Here is a 21931-nt window from a genome sequence, read left to right on the forward strand (position 1 = left end):
CTAATAATAAGTTACTTACAACGAAGACCACTTGTTAGGCTAGGTCAGAGGTGACAGGAGTGGCAGTGTGGGGAGCGGCTACAAAGAAACAATTGCTTGCTGGAGGCGTGGTCTTTGTTGAAGTTTTAATTGATTGGAACTGATTTTACTAAATCGCTAAAATGGATACAGGCATGGAGGGAAATGTACAACGAGATGTAGAAGAGGTTGAGAAGTACAGACAAGATGCCTTAGAGGTGGGTCTTTAAGAGTTCCTTCAAAGTAGCCGGGGTCAGCACTGTTCTAGCATGGCTCTGTAGATCATTGCATCATCTTGAAACGACACATGAAAACAATCTGAAATGTCTGTAACCGGCGTGGGGACTGCTGGCCAACATTCCTTTGACAAATAGAGTGACCGAGTTGTGACAATCCTTGGTGACATCTTTCAAGTAGATGGGAGAAGTTCCATTAAACAGTTTGTCTGTGACTTAAATTTAATTTGAAATTACATGCAGAGAAGGTTATGATTTGTGAAAGAGCACACTGACTGGCCAGAACACTGCAACAACACAAAAGCTTACCAAGTAGTTTTGGTTTAGTTTCTAGTGTAAATATCTCAGAACACTTAGAGTACGAAAAGCAACTTTTCAAGAAAATACTGAAGCTGGTTTTAAGTAGATAATTCCTTAATATTGATGAAAAAGTTCTAGTTCCACTAGCAGATTATTTTACTTATAACACATTTTCCCTATGATTTGAATAAAGTCTAGACGAAAGCACAGCAGCCTAAGATGCTAACATCAGCTTGTCATACTTGTGTTCCTGTGTCAAGAGTAGAAAAGTAAAAAGGGATAACATTTGGTGCAATAAGCACTTTAAAACTACATTTATATTTTTTGGTTATATGTTTTCTATTTTTCCTGTTTCAAAATCAAATAATTACTTTAGAAAGAGCTGGTTTTTTTCTTTTAATGTTTCCTGTTTTATATAAAACCATATTATATCTCCATTTACTGAAGGTTATATCCGCGCGTGTATGTGTGGCAGACAGTTAAAATTGTTTTCAAAAGTGTGAAAGAACAGAAGAACTCCTAAGGCTAATCCCTAATCTGGCATGAGCAGAAATAAATTTTACTCAAGTATTTATTTGGTTAAAACTGCCGACATTTACATTTATAAGTCAATAACACAATATAAACATGTTTTTGCTCTGATGTAGGTTAAAAAAAAAATAGGACAAAATCTCAGAAAGAGGGAGTCCATCAGTCGCAGCAGTTAATCTGATAATCCCTGCCTTGTCCTGTGAACGTTTACAGTACACACCAGGTACAAAATGGCCTTTGGCTCATCCAGCTGTTATTATTGCAGCTCTCCATTAACATCATTTCAACATGCTAATCCCTTTCCTTTGAGCAACTATAATACCTTTTGTCTCCTCACTATGAAACCAGCTTAAGTGAATTGAAAATAGAAGTATGCATGGTGCAAAAAAATAATAATATGAAGTCATCTGAACCCTTTAACTGTCACGATGACACCGGCGTCCTGATGGACCCATTGACTTACATGCAAGCATTTTGAGGGTGACAGCTAAGGGGTTTTAACATGTTAACCTAAATTCCACAGCAGCTTATTTACATTTATATAAACATCTTTGATCAAAATTTAAGTCTTTTGATCAAAATTGAAACTGACATGCATATGTGCCAGAGATATGCATGGTGGATGAGCTGGAGGAGAGAACAATCCCTTTTTCTTCTGTGGCGTTCAGTGACGCTGGAACTCATAACACTGATCAGCTGACAGAACAATGAGACACACAGAGCTGGGACGGTGGCTTCTATCCAAATCATGCAAGTCTGTTAAACATGTTTCATTTGCTTCGAATGTGTTTGTTACTAGTAACATTGTTGAACAGCTTCTGTTATCTTTATTTTATTTTTTTTTACCTTTTTCTCAGATATTTAAACTTAAAGGAATAGTTCAAATTATTCTAGCTAGCGCCACTGTGGTGTGGGGGCTGATCCTCTTGTGTTTCCGTGGGGACTGATCTGTGGGGCCAAGGCTTGGCTGGAGACCCAGGCTTTGGGGGAGGAGCTTCAGATAGGCGGTGCTTTGTATGAGCAAGCAGTTAGGCACAACTGAATGGTTGCCAGGGGAGATTCGAGATTCGAGGATTTCATAATCATCCATGAAAGAACCAAAGAACACGCCAGGTACGTTGTTGATGAGGGAACAGCATTAAAATATGATGTAAAACCCAAAACATGATTTTTCATAGTGCCCCCCTTTAAAGTGACAGTTCAGATTATTTAGAAACCATCAAACATTTGTTGAAGGTTGCATTTAGATATTAGGTTCCAAAAATGTATTAATAATCACACTTTATTTGAAAAAGAAAGAGAGAGAGCGAGAGAGAGAGAGAGAGAGAGAGAGAAACTCTGCAAACAGATTAAGTCAGGTACAGTATCATTACATATTCCCAAAAGTATTGGACTCCAAATGCTCCAATAGTCTGCAATAAGTTGTACTCTGACTCCCTGAATGCCATGTTTCGAATGTTACTCTTTATTCATTACAGTTGTCGCGCCGTACCTTATGATTCTGTGTGGCGTTCCCAATATGGACTCTGGTATCTCCTGGGTTTCACTGCCAACTCTACTTATCAAAGCCTGACTCTCTTCAGTTGCACTCACTGGCTTATCCTTCTGTGTGGCTTGAAGGTTTTGTTGAGCAGCAGATCCAGGCTCATGTCTCTGTGAGCCCTGGCTCCCAGCAATGGAGCGGCTCTGAGACTCCGACGGGATTTCAGCTTCTTTAGACGGGTCAGCAGCAGGCGGGGGTTCGTCCTCGCTGGTCTGAAAGAGCGTTTATTGTATATTATTATTAAAAAACAATGACTTGTCAAAGTTAAAAAACCACAATGGAAGAAGATACCAAAAAGGGTGAAACAACAAACAAAACAATTAAAGATAAGAAATTCTTCTGGTTTCTCAGTTTTACAGTTTCACTGATGCTCTTATTTGCTCAGGTATGAGAATTAATAAAATACAGTGTTTGTTACTGGCTTTTATCCGAAAAAAAGGATAAAAGCCAGTAGAAAAATTATTGCATTTTGCAGTCATTTTTTACAGTGTATTTTCTATATTTACATATTTTTTCCAGGTTCATTATATACATAGTTTCTCAAGTAATCATTTTATGTATATTTTTTTAATTGCCGTCTGGGAGAAGACTTCAGCATAGGAGCAGAGTCTGTGTTAACCTTTATGGTCCGTTCAGTTTGACCAAGATCCCAGGTGGAAATACGAGGAGGAGGAATGTCCTGATGTTGGAATTCTGACAGGGAAATTTGGAGATTGTTGAGCAGCTATTTACTGTACAATCTATTTATAACCATTAATTTTTGAAGGCACAACATAGAAACAAATACATTGTTATCAGGTTGTATTCCTACTAGTGTTTACATTCAAAGCAGCCAGTCATACACGTTTGCTGACGTGGAAGTAAAACAGGTTCAGTTCTGGCATAACAGTCTGAATGACTTTCCCAGAAAAATCATTTGCATTATTGTCATTATTAGCAGTAGCAGTTAGCTTGATAAGCAGCCAGAACAATAGCCTAAATGTAGACAACTGTATCTGCCATGGACTGGCGACCTGTCCAGGGTGTACTGTTGTTTCTGTCTTTGTCATGTTCCGGGGATGGAGATTCAAATTCAATTCACGTTCTTCAGATCATTCAAAATTTGTGTCAAACATTTTAGTTGGTCTTCAGCAAAAAAAAAAAGAAAAATGTATTTGTCCTGCTTTTGCTTTGCAGATATTTACAAAAGTTTGAGGGTCAAAAGATCGACCTCCATCCCCACATGACCCAAATCAACTGAAATTGGTGTCTGTTGTTTGCAATGTTTGTGTAGAAAACTTTTTTGTTTGTGTGTCTTTTTAAAGATATTGATAAAAAAAGAAAGTTTCCAGAGGTCACCAGGGGTCAAGCCCAAATGGTTTAATTTTTAACTTACATTTTAGTGGTTTATTTATATGGGATTCAGGGGAGGAATCTAAAGTATCACCAGAAGACACCGCATTTAGCACTTCACATCTTATAATGGTATTAATTTCCCAAAGGAAAAAGCGAAGTTGTTTATTCCCAAAGCTCTCCAAGGTGACTTAATTACTCTACTGGGGCTCCTGTTACTTGGAAAGAGAAATAAAGAGAGCCTATTGTGATTCGCTTTTCTCTCAGTTAAAATGTGCACAATCTGCTTCTACAGAAGATACATTAGAAATGTATCTCCTTCAAGTCATTACTGAAGAAACGTCTTCAAAATGTTTTGCTGATGTCGATGGCCTGTTATTTAGACAAACAGAAAGCAGTTTTTTAAAAAGGAAATTTAGGCCTGGAGATGTCCAGTTGTGAAAATAAATTAGGGTACCACATGAGAGCTGAGTTTTTTAAGATTAGAAAACACAGATTTTTGTTTATATATTTTTAAAAAAGAAAGACGATTAAAGTAAGAAACTGAAACAAAAAAAAACCTTGACTGCACATGATTAGAACACTGTTATAGGCCTTTTTTGTTTAAACACGCATTTATTTTTAAAGTAGAACAAGTAGAGAACAAAACAACCAATCCAGTTTCTCAGAACACAAGGGAAAATTAAGAAGAGTATATCCATTAATCAACTCTAGTTATTTAACTTTTATAAAGCAGTACCAATACAAATTGCCCTGGATGTTCAAAAAGTTTATTTTTTACAATTTCACTTATCTCTTCAGCTACACACTCCCAAAACTTGGATATGCAGCAGCATTCCCAAAAAGACCATTTTTATCTTTCAATGGGCCTTCGATGGTCAAAGACATCAGAGAGCCTTTCCTTAATTCTGAGTGAAAATATCATCAATTTGAGAAGCTTTGACTCTTTGACTCAGATTTCTGACCCCCTCACATATGTGTGACATATACCGGGTTTTCCAAAAATATTTTCTGTGTTTTGCAGTCTGGTTTGGGAAGACTTAATTAAAACAACCTCACCTTTTTACTGCATCAGCCCATGCAAGGCTTGCAACTATGAGGAGGTTTGCAGAGAGCACTTAGCTGTGACCGGCCCTTTATGAAATGAGCCGTGCAAGACTCATTCAAAGGATGCAATGCAAATATTTGCAGCAGCAGGAGACGGTAGTAAAAGACAAATCTACTGCAACACAGATGGGACTGTTTACATTACTAACCGCTGTGAAATTCAGGCCCACAAGCATTTTTTTTCTTTTTTTCTTTTGAGAATCCCAATCAATAGTTATGTTTCCATCCAAATGTGGCTTAAGTTGTTGTGGAAAACCCTGCAGTCTGTGATCCCCTAGCTGACAGGGTGAACACCAAGTCCTTTCAAAATCTCTGACGACTATAAAAGTTGTCTACTGTACCTCAGAACTCAGCTCAAATGTATCCCAGTTACTCTCCAATTACTGTGTACAGTATTGTCACGAACAGAAGAGAGAGAACATCTGTACTATACTCCCCAGGGCAGTTTCGGAACCATTCAGACCTGAATTGGGACCGAAACGCCTCATGTTGCTTGGGTTGGTAAACGCCTCCGAGGTGAGAACAACCTAAATGACTCACAGTCACAACAAAAGGATCAGTGACTCATGGTAAAACCGTCTACCGGCAGAACTTGACCGGTTAGAATTTTTACTTCCCGGATGTGGTAAGTTACATAATCCGGGTCAAACTGGGGGTTAAAAACCTTTTGAATGAAAGGTGAAACATCTACCAGGAAAAGACAAAAAGCCCCATTATTAAGGCACCTGGGACCACCGAGCCCTGGACGTACATAAAGAAATCTTAAACATGAAAACTGCTATAATCCATCAATTTTATGTTTGAGTATTTTTATGGATTTCTAATTGATTTTTGTAATAATTAGACCAACCAGATCTCCCATATGTAGCTTCTCATGGTCAGAAATAAAAAAGTCAATCTAAAGTTGTACCAAATTAGCTTATAAAAACCATCTGGTGCCAAAGGTATAAGGAGTTTGTTGTGTAATACTTATTACAGGACATCTTTTCACATTGATGTAATTTGGAGGAATACAGATAAAAACAGCTTTGATTTGATTGATAAAATAATAGAATATTTAAACGCATAATTGTAATTGTGAAAGTTGTATTTATTTGGCTAGAGAGCCACATATAAACTTATGGTGGGCTGGATTTTGCCCCTGAGCCTTGAGTTTGACACATGTGCTCTAAATGCTCCACCTAGCTAACATTCAGTCCATGTGAGATGACATGAGGGTAGCTTTAGACACTAACTGGAGTTTAATAACCATTAAATATCATTTAAAACACAGTCTGAAATAATCTTTTGTAGTTTTTCCATCTTAGCAAATCAGGACTTAGTTATTGCCTTTAATTTGGAATAGTGGATTCGTCTTGTGGTCTGGAATATTGGAAAAAAAATTATTTCAGTCTCTTATGGTGGTAAGTTATGCCACTTACTATCAGGAAGGAAAAAAAATGATATTCACAGATAAGTGTGCTGATGTTCAGACAGCACTATGTTACTCCTGCCATAAAATTACAGATTTGTTGGATTAATGCACTCCCACACGCCAGTTCCAGTGTGACCTCAACAGAGGTTTATACAATGTAGAATTTATGACATGCTGTTTAAATTGTTAAGCAATCCCAGGGACTACTAGCTAACAAGAGGGAATTTTGTGTCCATACAGTATAATGCTTTATGTACTCTGTTTTTCTTTTAAATAAAAAGGAAAAAAAATTGTGTTTGGAAGCACTTTGCTGTTTGATTATTACTCTCCCCTTATATGGCCTTATATAAGGCCATATAAGTGTCCTTTTAAGGCCACTTCCTTAGCTATATAAGGACAGCTATTATAAATTGCATAGTCATCATATAGCCACATTTAATTAGCTTATAAGCAATGTTTGTACACGTGAGGCAGCAATACGTCCACTTATTTAGAACAATAATAGATACAGAACGTTCAACGATGCAATAGACTATGAGGTTACCAGGCAACAACATGAACTGTGGTAAGAGGACGTTGATGGAAGATAACCTGCTGAAGGTGAAAGTCCACCAGTAGAAGCAAGATAGAAGATGTGTGTATGAAAGTGAGGGGGGAGACAGGAGGGAAAGTGAGTCTGAAAGAAGCCTGAAGGCCTCGGTTTGTGACACGGTGGAGGTAAAAGGTTCCAGACCAGGAAGCAGAACACACCTCTCTGCACTTTGCCTACTGTTAACCACTCCTTACCCCTCTGACACAGTGTCTTGCCCACGACCAAAAATAAATAGATTAAAAACAAATTTAAAAGCAACAAATTATGAACACCTCATGAAAATAAATTTTGAAAAAGAAAAAAAAAAAAGTTTAACACAGCACATAAAATTGACTTTGGTTTAACTTGATTTATGAGAATCAGACTGATTGATTTTGGCTGCACCAAAATTATTAGTAAATTGTTAAAATTTCCACATTCCTCAAAACGCTGGATGAGGAAAGCATAGCAATCAGGATGTGCAAAGGGTTGGAGTGACGTTAGCGACAAGATGGAGGCAGATAATCTGTTGTGGAGATCCTTCAGTAAGGGAGCTCAAAGAAGGAGGTGAACGTATCAAACTGTTTGTGTGGACCTGACCTTCTTCCCAACATCTGTGTTCCTGCTGCCTCTGCCTGATTGGGATTTTCCCTCCTCTGGTGGGCAGATTCCCCACAACTTGAGTCTCCTAAGACCGTCCTTTGAACGGGCAGTTGGGTCGATGTGGTTGGCTGGGATACGAGTCGGTAAATCCCAAGTGCCCTTAAAATCTGGCCAGGTTATGCCTTTCTGTAAACCGCATTAGAGACATGCAGAATGCTCCAATCAGAGAATGCCTCAAACAAAAACATTACAAGTAAGTAGTTTAGTGCGCAGACCTTCACCCCTGGGAGCAGATGACCCCTGCTGTTCACAATGAAGGAGGTGTGACCCACGTGTGCACTGGGTCGCTGCAAACAAGGAAACCCACAATATCATCAACTTTCTTTCTTTATTTCTTTCTTTCTTTCTTTCTTTCTTTCTTTCTTTCTTTCTTTCTTTCTTTCTTATTTATTTATTTGCCAAAATCACTTTCGGCGAAATAAATAAATGAATAAATAAATAAATAAAAATCACCACCTCGTTTTTGCCAAAAGATGATTTCGTGGACAAACAAACAAACAAACAAACAAACAAACAAACAAACAAACAAACAAACAAAAAAACTAACAAAAACAACAACAACAAAAAATATTTTTAGGAAAAGATGACTTATGCCTTTATTTTAGTATGGCGACGATATTTACAGATAATCATAGCAGGAACAAGCTGTTAATTTCCATAACTACCTCTTTAAAGTCTTTAGACGGACACCAGTTCAGAAGCCTCTTGGATCCGAAGGTGCCCTCGTACTTTTATTGAAAAAAAAAATACATTACTAAGTTAGAAAAACAACATGTAATTTCTTGCCATTTTCACGAAGTGAGTTTACCTGGTTGGCTGAGAAATTGGAAGACATTGCTGCATCTGCTACCTTCCGAATCTGTTATGCTGTTGACTGGTCGCTTAGCAACTCTGTTAATCTGAATGCTGCTGAAAAAAAACTACGGAAACCATCGAGGACAAGGGAGATTTTGTTATTATTATATTTGTACGACCTCGCAAACGGGCCCTCAATAATTTTGCAAATGCACTCTGCTCCATAGTCCGACAGATAACAATAAATGTCAGTTTAAAATGTGTACAACTTTAAGTTTAGCCACGCAAAATTGTGCTCACATATTCCTCACTCTTTGGTCCAGAGAAGTTGTTGAAAATCAATCTTTTAACGAGTGTTCATGTTTGCCTGGAAATAACAGAAAAATAGTCCAAGGACTTTGGATGTATTTTCCCCCCTTTCTTTCAGGATGTTTCTGTTTTGTTTTTGAGGGATGGCCTTTTGTGCGTTTAAGAAAACAGATTTGAAACTTCAGATATCTCAAACGAGATATTAACATACAATGTAAAATCTTACAAAAACAATATTGTAGCAGAAAAACTTTTAGTATTCGAGATGCCGCCATGTTGCGAGAGAACTCACAGAGTTAACGCAAAATAAAAACAATATGGGGGAAGTATATAAACTATGTCATTGTTCATGAAAGAATAAATATATGAGTAAATGTGATCGCACACATCTTCAGAACAATTCATATTAACACATTCACTTATGGAAAATATTCTCATTCTAGTCTGTGAAAAACTGTGTAGTTTCTAGCGTCAAGTGTGACGCATTTCTTGTCTTTGCTGTTACACCAAACCAAGATAATTAAAACCTGCAAGTAATGTCACACAAAAGAATTTTCAGTATTTAATTATATTTAATTTTTGATCATGCAGTTCAAAGGTCAATCTTCAAGTTACTTTTATTTTGAAATCCTTTAAAATGGCCGGAAGCTTATATATTTTTCTTCCGGTGTCAGAATGAATGTTGGCACTATACAACAGAGCTAGCTAAATGAAAAGATAAACGTTTAGCAACTACTCCTTTCCCCACCCTCCCAGTTTTTCTCTAAAAATGTTGAAATTAATTTAGGGGCTGCCTTAAAGTGTGGAGGAGTTTACGGAGAGGAACAGTTAACGCCTACGTTGTTCTTTAAGCTCTCAGAGACAGTTTGAGTTTTGTGGTGTTCTTTCTGGCCCAGGTGTCATGGAGGGCCCGTCATGTCGATTATCTGCTGCGGCAGAAGAACCCCGGCCGTCGGGCAGGCGGGACGCTGGGTCGGAGCCTACGTGGGACACGAAGACTCACTTTCGTGTGTGTCGCTTCATAATGGAAACAGGTGAGGAGGTGGGCCAAGGTTTGACCCTTGTCATTTAACATAATTTAAGACCATGCAGTCTACATCTGAGAGAGCTCAGTATTAAAGATTTTAAACTAGAGTTTATATAAGGTATATACATCTGGGGGAAATATATTGGAAAAACCCTCTTACCCTCTGCATATTCAGATGCAAACTTAGCTAATATAGTGTAAGATGATCACTTAAGAGTAAGTACAGTGGGTGAAATTCTGTTCTTTTAAAAGTCACAATTTTATGGATGCACCAACCTGATTTTTTTCACTTCCGATACCGATACAAATATGAGGTTTATTATCATCCGATACAGAGCAACTGCGCTGAAATGACTTAAATTTATTTTATTAAACACATACATAAAAGTACTACAATATAAATTTATGTGAAAACTTTGCACCAATAGCTTCACAAGATCGGTCAAACATAGGAAAAACCACCCAGCTTTAATTTGTTCAGTTAGTACAATTAGGAGTAGAACAGCCAATGTAAAATAAATAATAAAGAAACTGAAACTGTCAAAAATAATAGGTCGACTACCTTGGTCAACATGTAAGAAAACCCCAACAAAAACTCCAACAAATCTTCCTTCATATGGTTCAATTACTAAATGCACTCACAAAGTTCAATTAGTAATTCTTAATCTTATGTAAAATAAATAAAGCATGCACATAGAATTAGACTGAATAGATATAGACTTGTAGATTGGGCATATTGTCACCGATACTCATTCTGGAATTATTTTTAATATCAGGACTGATGGAGATATTAATATTGAATTGGTGGATTGGAATTTGCCTTATGAACTTTTACTTCATCAGGCAAATTCCCATTTCCAGTAGAACAGTGTCTGTCCTGAATCAGGTTAAAGCTATCCAGCAGTGATTATTAAGTTATGACCAGAATAAAGCCTTCTGTTGGCGTCTCATTCATTCAATGTGCAGCTTTTTAGTTATACATAGTGAGCCATTGCATTTCATGTGTTGGGAAGCCACTTCAGGATCATGGCAGTTTGTGAAACGGTTCATGGAGACAGGTTCATCGTCATAGAAATGCATAATGTGTGTGACTCAGTTGTAAGGAGGTGAGATGGAAAACCTTCTAACCTTCTCTGCTTCTTGTTGCTCAGGAGTGAAGCTCTGTATGCGCTCGGTACCCGTGGCAACGGCCTGTGTGTTGTACCATCGTTTCTTCCAGCGGGTCACATCCCGTGTTTATGAACCCTACCTGGTGGCCATGAGCTGCTTGTACTTGGCTGGAAAAGTGGAGGAGCAGCACATCCGGACCCGGGACATTATCAATGTGAGCCACAGGTAATAAATACACATGGATAAGATTAAATAATACACTGGCAGATTGAAAACCTACTCCTGAGTGGATATTGACCAAAGGCAATATTTGTGTGATTGGAAAAGAGCTGTGAAATCAAATAGTTAATGTTTGGCATCTGTACAAGGTTTAGAGGTAAGAAATGTATGAGGCATCTTTACCATATTTTTATTTTTATAACTTTGAAAGCAGATCCATCCGTATATGGGCTGTTGATAAAGGAGTGGGAATTTTGTCTAATGAGATCTTTGGAATCTTTATATCCCGAAGAGCCACTGTTGTTCATTCAAATGAGACTCATTTAAAGCCACCAATGTTGTTTGACCTTTTGAAAAAAAGGTAAAAATCTACTAGAGGAATTTTGTTGTCATTTTTAAAGAACCACAGTTTTATTTCTATTTTTAAAGAATAGAAATAAAACTGGCCCTTAGTTTTGGCACTAAGGGCCTTTATTTTGAAAGTATGCCAACAGGAAGGCATGCAACAAAGGTGCAGAGGACAGGAATTGAGTTCTGTAGCCCATTCCAACCACTGCAGTTATACGCTTTCTTCTGTGTAATGTTATTTGTTGAAAATAGTGAAATAAAAATCTGTTTCAAACCAAAAGATAAAAAGTAGATCTCCAAAAATTTTCTGTTGTGTAAATTCAATGCACTTATTCAATGGCAAAAAATCTACTGAAAAATGAATTTTTAAATATCTATATTTAAAATATATTATTATTATTATTATTATTATTATTATTATTATTATTATTATTATTATTATGGTAATAACAATTTATCTTTATTATTATAGTAACAAATACTATTAATATTAATTAATATATATTAATAATACTATCACAATAATATCATTATCATTGTTATTAATATTAATAATACTGTTATTATTATTATTATTATTATTATTATTATTATTATTATTATTATTATGGCATTAAGAGCTCAGGTTGCAGACCTAATGCGACATATAACCTTCATCTTTAAAACTTCAACAAAAGATGCGTCCATGAAAAGAGGGAAATGTCTAAATGTGAGTTGGAATATTTTTTTAAAGTTATTTATGTATTTTCCCCTCTTTCCTGTATGGGTTGGTCTCTCTTTGTATAGTTTCTCTATTGGTTTTATAAAAATGAAATGAAATTTTGAAAAAAAAACTTTTATGTGGTATGTACAATAACAACCTAAAACATAACAACTTAAAAATGTGCTTAAAAGTCCAATAAACTAGTAAATATGTGGAGTTGGGCTTTGTGAGAAAGTCTACACATCAACTGTGTGGAGTTGATGTGTAGACATCCATCAACATGGGTGTCTACACATCCATGTTGATGGACGTGTAGACGTCATGGTCTACACATCCATCAACACACATCCATCATCAGGCTTTTGTCATCACGCTGTTCAGGTTGCAGGACTTTCTGTTCTGTCCAGAAACTATGGAAGTGCTGGATATTTCCTATAATCTGTAGACTCCCTGGAGAAAAAGTTGAAAGCTGAATTTAAATATAAATGAAAAGCCTTTTCATTCTGTCTGTTTGTGTCTCTCAGGTACTTTAACAAAGGCAGTGCTCCTCTCGAATGTGATAAGGAGTTCTGGGACCTAAGGGACAGCGTGGTGCAGTGTGAACTCCTCATCCTACGACAGCTCAACTTCCACGTCTCCTTTGAACATCCTCACAAGGTGTGAGTGTGTGCAAACATCCATGTATCCCTGTCTTCCTCATCTAGTTTTCAGCCACTGTTATTGCCCCGTGTTGCTACTGATGTCTGTTTCTGTTTGCATAAAATTCATGAAAGTTTAACATCTTTCAATATAAATGAAGCTTGTTAAAAGGAAACTGCATATTTGTATTTAAATAAGTCTCTAGTGGTATGAAAATTGACAAACAATGCCATCTAGTGGCTGAGATGTTACACCCTAATGCGTGTAACTATTTCATCAAAAAGATTACAAAAATCTAGAAGGAAAGAATAAAGTGGAGATAAGTTAAAGGATAAAAACAGAGTGTGTGTTCTGCTGCTTCCTGGTGTTCAATGCAAAGTGTGTTTTCCGCTCTGCCCCTCTCTGCAGTATTTGCTCCACTACCTGCTTTCTGTGAAATCACTTGTGAACCGGCATGCTTGGTCTCGAACCCCCGTGGCTGAGACTTCCTGGGCATTGCTGAGAGACTGTTACCATGGAGACATGTGCATCCGCCACACACCGCAACACATCGCAGTAGCTGCACTCTACCTGGCGCTGAACAGCTACGGAGTGGAGCTGCCCGCTGGAGAGAAGGAGTGGTGGCAGGTGTGTATTTATGTTAACAGTGAGAACATGTGTGTCCGTGCGTGTGTGTGTGTGAGAGTGAGTGCGTGCGTGCGTGTGTGTGCATGAGTGGCAGAGAGAGGCTAATTTAATGGGACTGACTGCTTTGATTGGAAATTTTCCAGTTTCTGATCTCTGGTTTTGCAGAACTCTGTCTACTGATGCATGTTCTCCATAATTCCACTTTCTCTTTAAGAACTACAGATAACAAAATTATTATTATATTATTTTCTGCTTCCTCAGTAAATTGAACATTTTACTCACTTAATACCAGAATTTCTAGATTATGGCCCAGAGCATGTCTACATATAAAACTCAACTAAATGAATGATCACTACATTTACTCCTCTGTAAGACATGTTATAATACATTTTCTTATTTTGTACACTCCTGAAAAATCCATGTGTACCATATAATGAGCGAGAACAGTTTGGTCCAGTTTTATATTTAGGTATAGCCTCCGTCCCATCTGCTGTTATTTGTTGTGCAGTTGAGTCATTTATTCATCTATTATAACTTCAGTAACTATAATTATAAGAGCATTCTTTGATCAATCATTCAATTCACATTTAGTTTGAATCCAAAATACTTTTCTTATCATAAGGGGAAATGAAATGCTGTCATAACTCATCATCCAAATATCTTCAAAGAATCATTTTGGATGGTGAAGGATCTCCAGTAGCAGTCAGTCTCGCAACAAGTATGAAGAAGCCTCTCACTGAAGAACATTGCTGCATAGCAGTCGTATGACTCTCATAACATGCAAGCAGGTCAATATCAGGGCAGCAAAGATGATATTCCACAGCAACATGAGCAACATGACCTGGATGACATCAATTGTTAGCAGTTCTGCTAATCCAGTTCATTTGCTTTTGCTGCTCCTCTTTAACTCTGTCTGGCCGTTTGGTTAGAAAGTCGAGCAGAGAGACGTTGGAGTCGGGATATGATCGTAGACCATTATGATGGATGGAAGAGATGATTGGAACCTCCTCCTCATAGTTCAGGTATTATTCAGCTTGTGAAAGCAAAGCCTTGTTCCTACGGTTACGCATCATAAAAGCTGTCCAAAAGTGAAAAGAAAGGGCAAATATCCTTGCAGCTGTACAGCAGCCAAAACCAGAGGAGATAATTGTCCAGATATGCGTCACCTTAACCAGGAAATGATGAACACAAATCTACAAAAAGATCAAATCACAATTACCGTAACAGCTACTTCAGCGTGCTGCCACTATGAGTAGCATTCATTAGCAATAACAGGACAAGAGGCACTGTCACACTGTGTGTGTGAGGCAGAGAGCAGCTGCTCTTACACAGCTCTGCAGTTTAACAGGATTTGACTAATACTGTTAAAGACAACCTGATTCCAGGGTTGAGTCTTCAGCATCTACTGTTAGTGATTAGCAAAATTAGAATTAGTAACATTACTAACAGCATCATTCTCTAGACTTAGATTATCAAAACACTGGCGTCATTCAGACTCCTGAAAAGGATAAAGCAGAACGACTTTCCAGAAATAAGCTTGAATGTACTAAATAAAATGCATCTTTGCTTTTAGGAGCTTGTTGCCCTTTTTTCTGACTTTATTCTTAAAGCCCTCATTAGATACAGTGTGTTATCTAATGATAACACACTGGAGTGTTATCAAGATTGGAGTTTTAGGTCCTACGAAGAGTAACATTTTCTAATTTCAGTCATTTGCTTAGTTTTTTGTTTTGTTTGTATATTTAAAAGTAAAATCTAGATCTCACATGAATACAAATCCTTCAAATCAGACTGTAACCACTCCGCATCACATATGGGAATGTGTCTTTCTGACACATAAGTCGATGAAAGCATTTACAATGTCACTTTAAGAGCTCAGGAAGGCAGTAAATTGTAAACCATAGGAGTTATTGAGATCTCGGGCGGCTGCGAGGCGTGCGGGCTGGAACGAGCCAAAGCACCAGTCCATGTGGAAGCAGCGGCGGCAGCTGAAACGTCAGATAGCTGGAAGCCGTTAAACAGTCACGGTACAAATTAATTGATGTGTAAGCTGATATGTAGAGGCAGTTAAGCTGTCAGACAAAGACTGAAAGAGCTTTCAGGAAGCCGGTAGACTCCAACCAGGAGTCAGTCTGCTCTCAGCCAGACCTGGATTTTATCACAAGCTGCTGGAGCCAGGCAAATACTGATGCGGAGTATTCCAGTCAGTACAAATGTTGATCCAGAAGTACTTGAGGAAAGCAGTTTGTTCTTTGCTCTGCAGGCTTTGATGTTTAGGTGCCACAATGTAGTTTATTTTTAGCGCCTTAAAAGCATCAAAGAGCTTGAAAGTTTTTCTGTTGGGACCACATTTTATGACAGACCAACACAAAATGGTGCATATTGTGAAGTGGGAGGAAAATAAAACCTGGTTTTAACAAACTTGACGAGTATTTGTATTAAGGCACTTCTTTCTAGAACCATCTTTTACTGCAGCTACAGCTGCAAGTCTTAAAGGTCTGGCTCAATCAGAAGACCTCAACATTTCTCCATTGTTCATGGAAACCAACATCTGGGAACATCTGTTTTCAAGTTTTGCTGCAGATTCTCAGGTGGCTTTTGGTCTGTACTTCGACTAGGTTCTAACTATGAATATGCTGACTAAACCAATCCGTTGTAGCGCTGGCTATTTGTGTATCATTGTTGTCCTTTTAAAAGGAGAACCTCTGCAACAATAACTCTGCGTCTGAGTTATTGTCCGCGATTGTCTTGTATTTAGCTCCATCTCGAACCATGTAAGGGTTTTTAGAACTAACTCTATTCTAAATGTCTCAAAACTTTGTCCCTGACCCGTCTGCTGCGCTCGCTGGCCTTCATGACGCTGGTTGTTCTCTAACAAACCTCTGAGGCCAGAAACAGAACATCTGGACTTATGCAGATGAAGTTACACACAGCTGGATTCTATTAGGACAGCTGTTGGCACTGAGTTTTATTTAGGTGCATCACAGTACAGAGGGCTAACTCTACGATGAAGTATTGGGGTTATTGTGCATAGAAGAAAACAAAAATTTAACCAAAGAGGAGTAAATTTTTGCTAAAAAAAAAAAAAAAAAACAACCTGAAAAATGTGAGATTAATTTCACATTATTTTTGAGAAAAAAACTGAAATTCTGTTGAAAAAGAAAAACAAATTTAACATTTTCTGAAATTTGAAGCATGCATTCACAATGCTAAACACAAAGGTGTTTTCTGACATTGTAAAGTCAGAAATTTGTAAGACAAAAAACTCAGAAGTTTTCAGATATGAAGTCAAACAGAAAGTGACAGGAGTTGCACATGTGGATTTCCTCCAGAGTGGAAATGGATCAGTGAATCAGACTCACTACGAACACCTCTAATATGGTTAACCTTTTCATTAAGGCCACATTTCTATATCAAAATGTATTTTTGTTGTTGGTCTGATGTAATATTCTAATTTGAAATGTCTTCGTTAGCTGTAAGCAGAAAATAATCTTAATTAACAGAAATAAAGGCTTTTAAGCACACATCTGTGTATAATTAATCTATGTAATGTCACTTAATGATAAAATAACAGAAATTAATGGCCGTTTTAATATTCTAAATTACTGAATAGCTTTCTAATCGTTTTAATGAATATATTTTATTACTCCCAGAGGGAAATTTACATTTCAGTACAATACTCTGTCATATAAATCCAAATACATGGAAGGAAAAAAAGAAAACCTTATTTAATTTTCCTTCCATGTCCTGATTGTGTGTTTCACATCCGATCCTACAATTAACTATAAAAGCAAAGTTGGTTTAGGCAGACTGGCTCACTGTTGGATGAAAAGCAATTATTCAGACTGTATTGTATATACAGTCTGACTTTCAGTTCACTCTGATCATTGTGGGCCATAACACAGCAGGCCATAAAATGCATCAACATAAAAATGTAGGTAATAAAATGATTACATTGATGTGTGAGTGTGGAGGTTTTAGTCCAAAGATGCTTGTGCTGTCATGCAGACTGTTTCCTAGCGCTCTTCAGCTGGGTTACATTACTGCTGTCTTCAACGGCACAGACGGCTTATGTAACTGTTAGGCATTCATTTATTGCTGGTTGCAATTCTAGTTTTCTTTTTTTTTTTTTTCTTTTTTTATTACACCCCCTATTCACACGACTTCCTAAATGAGATCTCTTTTGTCACAGATTTTATTTAGCAAGTCATCCGATTCCGATTGAAACGGAGAAAAGTCTGTTTCAGTGCAGACCTCCTGCTCCGTCCCTGAAGGCCGCCGAATCTGGGTCGTTTCAAATGGCGTGTGCACCTTTGATGTCCCTCCTGTTCAGTGAGGCCAGGTGTGGAGCTGAACAGTCTGCGCTGTGTGTCTGTGCGTGTGTGTAGGTGCTGTGTGAGGACGTGACCAAAGCAGACATCAACGCTGTGATCTCAGACCTTCTCCGGCTGTATGACATGGAGGCCAAGTGTATCTGAAGGACAAAGCGATGGACTGGAGATCCACGTGGAAGTTCTGTTGGTGTCTGTGTGGGAAGAACGTGAACATCCTCTGATCTGTGCCGTGGACGGCTGGGGTTCAGGTGCGTTTGAATATGTGTGCATCTGAGGCAGAGAGGACTTTGTTTTTTGCCCCAGTTACCCTGTGGAGCTGAGAAAATCGTACCTGCAGTACCGCTGTCTGCCACTGAGGGGAGACATGTCTCACTTTTGGGTGTCTGCACAACATGAGACAGGTTGTACTTTAGATACCACAGTGGGAATTTGAGAAGTCCTAGACCTCTCTGTGTAATTATTGGTACATTGGTTTGTAATAACAGAGAATAAATAAAAATGTAAAAATAAAATGGAATTGTGAATGAAGATGGGCTTTTCTTGTTGAGCTGCATCACAACACGTCTGCATTTGCAAATGTTTTTTCCACCAAATACAAACCAAAATGTATTCATATATTTGAAATCCAGAATTAATTCTGAGACCATTTATTATTAATAAAACTATTGAAATGAAGGGTGCAATAAATGCTTCTATTGCTCTGCTTTTCCACTTCAATATTTAGAATTTATTCATTTATTACAGGGATAGTGCACCATTTTATAGCATAACCAAGTAACTGTGCTGCCTCAAGTTGTTATAAAAATGTTGTATTTATCAAATATGACTTAATATTAAAATAAGTTTTACTTCCTGATTTAACACTGTGAAATTGGGCCTCTGTCTCTTTAAAGTCTTCTGCCCTTTCTGAAACTCCGCCTTCAGGAAGTTATCACAACATGGCTCCTCTATTAACCCTTTAACAATGTTTTTACCAGCGTTGCACTGAGAAGTAGCTCATATGATGAGTTCTGTAGTTTTACCAGGTGTTTACTAATTGCTGCTGGCTAGTCTGAAGGAGCTGAGTGGAGGAATGGTGGGGAGGGCTGCTCTGTGAGACAGAAGCTCTGAAGCTTGGAAACTGCAGCTCTGAGGAGGCGCTGTGCCTCCAAGGTGTTTGTAAGCTAATGTTGGAAGCTAATATGAACCTGGTCTGGAAAACATCAACATACGTCATTATTTACATTTAAGACTTATTTTACAGATCTAAAATGTGTCAGTACTTCTGTTCAGGTTAGGTTAGGTTATGCCTGGTGTTATCTTTACCCATCCAATGGACATGTCGCAGGTTTCCAAAATCCCTGTAGAATAATATTGAAAGTCGATAATTTATCCATACAGATGAAACCTGTAAAAATAAAATTGATTTTGTTCACTGTTTTAAATCATAATTTAAAAAAAGATGTTTTCAATAAGGATAAATGAATGTATTTCTATTTGCTACAAGCCTGAATGATGAGAGTTTTTTTTACTGAATGTTATTTTCTTCAAATATAGAAGTTCAAGTTTATATTACCACACGATGGATATGATCTCACTAGAGACACATCAATATATGCAAACAGACATACTGAAAAACCGCTCTGAGAGGAAGAATCCATTCTTTCACAAGCAATGTGAAAATCCACTAAACAGCCTTCTGATACACTCGAGTTGAGTGTTCAGAAAATAACAAAACTGCTACATTTGGAGGAAAATTAAAGGTCCCTTCTAATCGTCAGACCCCCATCCCCACTACGACGTAGAGAGGTGGGTTTTGTTGCAGGAGGAACTGCTGCACTTCACAAAGTATGAATGTCACATTGAAAGAACGTCATGCAGAAATACTGAGGCAACATCTATTTCTTTTCCTAAGTTTATGAACTATTCATATTTATTACTGAATGAAAAAAATAAAATAAAATGGACAAAAAAGAAAGAAAGATCAGCATGGAAATCAAAGCTCAGGCTCAAATGGATCTTCTGAATGAATAATGACCCTGAAGCACAGCACCAGGATTGTTCCAGAGTCAGGGTTCTGGAGTGACCACCGTCTCTAAGTCCTGATATGAGCCTCACAGCTCTGTGTGGACGGAGCTGAAAAGATGTGTGAAGGCAACGTGAATTACAAACCTGATTCACTACCACCGGTTCTGTCTGGATTAAATCCCAGCAAACTATCGTGAGACGCTCATAAAAGGAAACCACTGATCTCCCAGGTCCTACAGGGCTGGACATAGTTGTTTATAAGACAACAATGGCAAATACTAAATAAATATATGAAAATTTCTCAATTGGAAGAAAGTAAAAAAAAACAAAAAACTGCCTATTACATTGACGAAGAGCAAACGGCTCCAGATTTTGGTGATCCTAACTGACGTAAAAAGGAAACGTTTAGTCTGATTTCCTGTCAATACTGTAAATATCAGTTGTATGTATTTACTGCCTCTGCAGCATGCTTCTCATCTCAGACGACTTTTGCATGTCTGATCCTGAACAGTTCATGCCAAGGTCCTGACATGTTGTTGCAGTGAGATACGGATGGATCAGATCCGTCTGTTTCTACTAACTACACCAAGCCCCTCTGTGACTCTGCTGAGTGTGAATGCTATTAAAGTCCATCTTCATTTCCTTCTTCTTATCGTAACAAGCTTGTAAGAAGTGATATTTTTAGCGGTGGAGTGCTGGGCTACTTTTAGGTTTGTGCAGGCAGGTCTGTGTGTCTGTTTAGTCCAGGATGAAGATGTCACATGATCAGTTGTGACACATGTGAGCGCCCCCCTCCCCCCCTTACACTCCCTCTCCTGTCTCTTCCCGGGACAAGAAGAGTTGTGTGTGTTCCCTGTTCTTCACATGTCGCACAATATTCCCCGTCTTGATTCTTCCAGTTTATTTCCCCCCTCCTTCTAGCGGGGAAAAAAAATCTGCCTGACTCTCACTTCATTTGCTCCAGTCCTCTCCTGCTCTATTTTTTCCCCTCGTCTCTCCATCTCTTTTGACTGATACCTTCGCTTCTTTCCCCTCTTTCTTATGTTGCCATCTGTCCCTCTCTCTGTGTCTTCCACATTTCTTTCCTCTCCCCTTCCTCCTCCAGCCTCCTCTCCCTTGTCTCCCTAATGTTATATTAATAATGGAGAGGGCGCGTGTTCACCCAGACTCCATGAATTAACCATCAGCTTGGAAGGAGTCAGAGGAGAGAGGAAGAGGAGCGCTAACGCGGATGGATGGATGGATGGATGGATGGATGGATGGATGGATGGATGGATGGATGGATGGATGGATGGATGGATGGATGGATGGATGGATGAAGGAAGAGGAAAAGGAGCTTATCTTCGTATCACACTTCGACACCCTTCACCCCGCTCCGATCGCCTCTCCTCTGCGTGCCTCTGATCTGCTTACACATCACTTCAGCCTTTTACTCTGGGCTGGAGGGGAAGTCAGAAGGTCGCACACACACACACACACACACAAGCAGCTGCGTGCATAGGCACGTGCATGTGTGTTTATATCAAAATGACAGTTTGGGATGTTAACGTTACATCAGGCCTGCAGTCTGAGAGGAGAGCGTCCTTGAACTGATAAAAGCTCAGCAGCCTTCAGACTGATTAGACATCAGCCGAGCGCTTGTAAACAGTGTAAGCGCCTAGTGCATAATGGACAATGGGTTGAATGTAGATGTGTGTGTGTGTGTGTGTGTGTGTGTGTGTGTGTGCGCACATGTTTGTCTGGCTATCTTTGTGGGGACTTTCCATTGACTTCCATTCATTTCTACAGCCTAAACCTTACCTTTACCCTTTTCCTAACCCTAACCATCACATACCTTACCCTAACCCTAACCAAAACTCAATTCATACCTTAGCCCTAACTCTGACCCCTGACCCAAAAACAGGGTTTCCCCTCGTGGGGACCGGAGCCTGGTCCCCACTAGGAGCAAGTGGTCCCCACAACGTAGTATATGTCAGGAAAATTGTCCCCACAAGGTATTACAAACAAACACGCATGTGTGTGTGTGTGTGTGTGTGTGTGTGTGTGTGTGTGTGTGTGTGTGTGTGCGTTTGTGTGTAATACCGTGTGGGGCCGATTT

At 38.5% G+C, this 21931-nt stretch overlaps 2 protein-coding genes across 3 annotated transcripts; one reads left to right on the top strand and one right to left on the bottom strand.

Moving 5' to 3' along the window:
• Positions 1-2527: 2527 nt before the first annotated feature.
• cfap126 (cilia and flagella associated protein 126) lies at positions 2528-8635 on the bottom strand. Of its 2 annotated transcripts, XM_007569765.2 has the most exons (5): positions 8524-8635; positions 8381-8443; positions 7931-8002; positions 7653-7841; positions 2528-2840 (listed from the first exon to the last, which is right to left on the bottom strand). In XM_007569765.2, exons 1-5 carry the CDS (start codon positions 8548-8550, stop codon positions 2544-2546), a joined length of 648 nt encoding a protein of 215 aa, XP_007569827.1. In that variant the 5' UTR covers positions 8551-8635; the 3' UTR covers positions 2528-2543. The 2 variants fall into 2 exon arrangements, with proteins under 2 accessions (XP_007569827.1, XP_016536007.1); XM_016680521.1 differs by lacking the exon at positions 8381-8443 and having other exon boundaries at positions 8524-8616.
• Positions 8636-9473: 838 nt separating this feature from the next.
• ccnq (cyclin Q) lies at positions 9474-18354 on the top strand. The gene is made up of 5 exons (XM_007569766.2): positions 9474-9853; positions 10998-11181; positions 12751-12883; positions 13274-13492; positions 17881-18354. The coding sequence occupies exons 1-5, from the start codon at positions 9721-9723 to the stop codon at positions 17968-17970; spliced, it is 759 nt and encodes a 252-aa protein (XP_007569828.1). The 5' UTR covers positions 9474-9720; the 3' UTR covers positions 17971-18354.
• Positions 18355-21931: the final 3577 nt, after the last annotated feature.

The sequence above is a fragment of the Poecilia formosa genome, unplaced genomic scaffold, assembly GCF_000485575.1.
Source record: "Poecilia formosa unplaced genomic scaffold, Poecilia_formosa-5.1.2 Scaffold245, whole genome shotgun sequence".
Lineage (NCBI taxonomy): Eukaryota > Metazoa > Chordata > Actinopteri > Cyprinodontiformes > Poeciliidae > Poecilia > Poecilia formosa.

What these genes read in the sequence shown, in the direction of transcription:
- cfap126 (XM_007569765.2), bottom strand. Translation starts at nt 8,550, where the DNA reads ATGTCTTCCAATTTCTCAGCCAACCAG. An exon ending in CGTCTAAAGACTTTAAAGAG is followed by an intron (nt 8,003 to 8,380) that starts GTAGTTATGGAA and finishes CCTTGTTTGCAG; the next exon opens with CGACCCAGTGCACACGTGGG. An exon ending in ATCTGCTCCCAGGGGTGAAG is followed by an intron (nt 7,842 to 7,930) that starts GTCTGCGCACTA and finishes TGCGGTTTACAG; the next exon opens with AAAGGCATAACCTGGCCAGA.
- ccnq (XM_007569766.2), top strand. Translation starts at nt 9,721, where the DNA reads ATGGAGGGCCCGTCATGTCGATTATCTGCTGCGGCAGAAGAACCCCGG. An exon ending in TCGCTTCATAATGGAAACAG is followed by an intron (nt 9,854 to 10,997) that starts GTGAGGAGGTGG and finishes CTTGTTGCTCAG; the next exon opens with GAGTGAAGCTCTGTATGCGC. An exon ending in GAGAGAAGGAGTGGTGGCAG is followed by an intron (nt 13,493 to 17,880) that starts GTGTGTATTTAT and finishes GCGTGTGTGTAG; the next exon opens with GTGCTGTGTGAGGACGTGAC.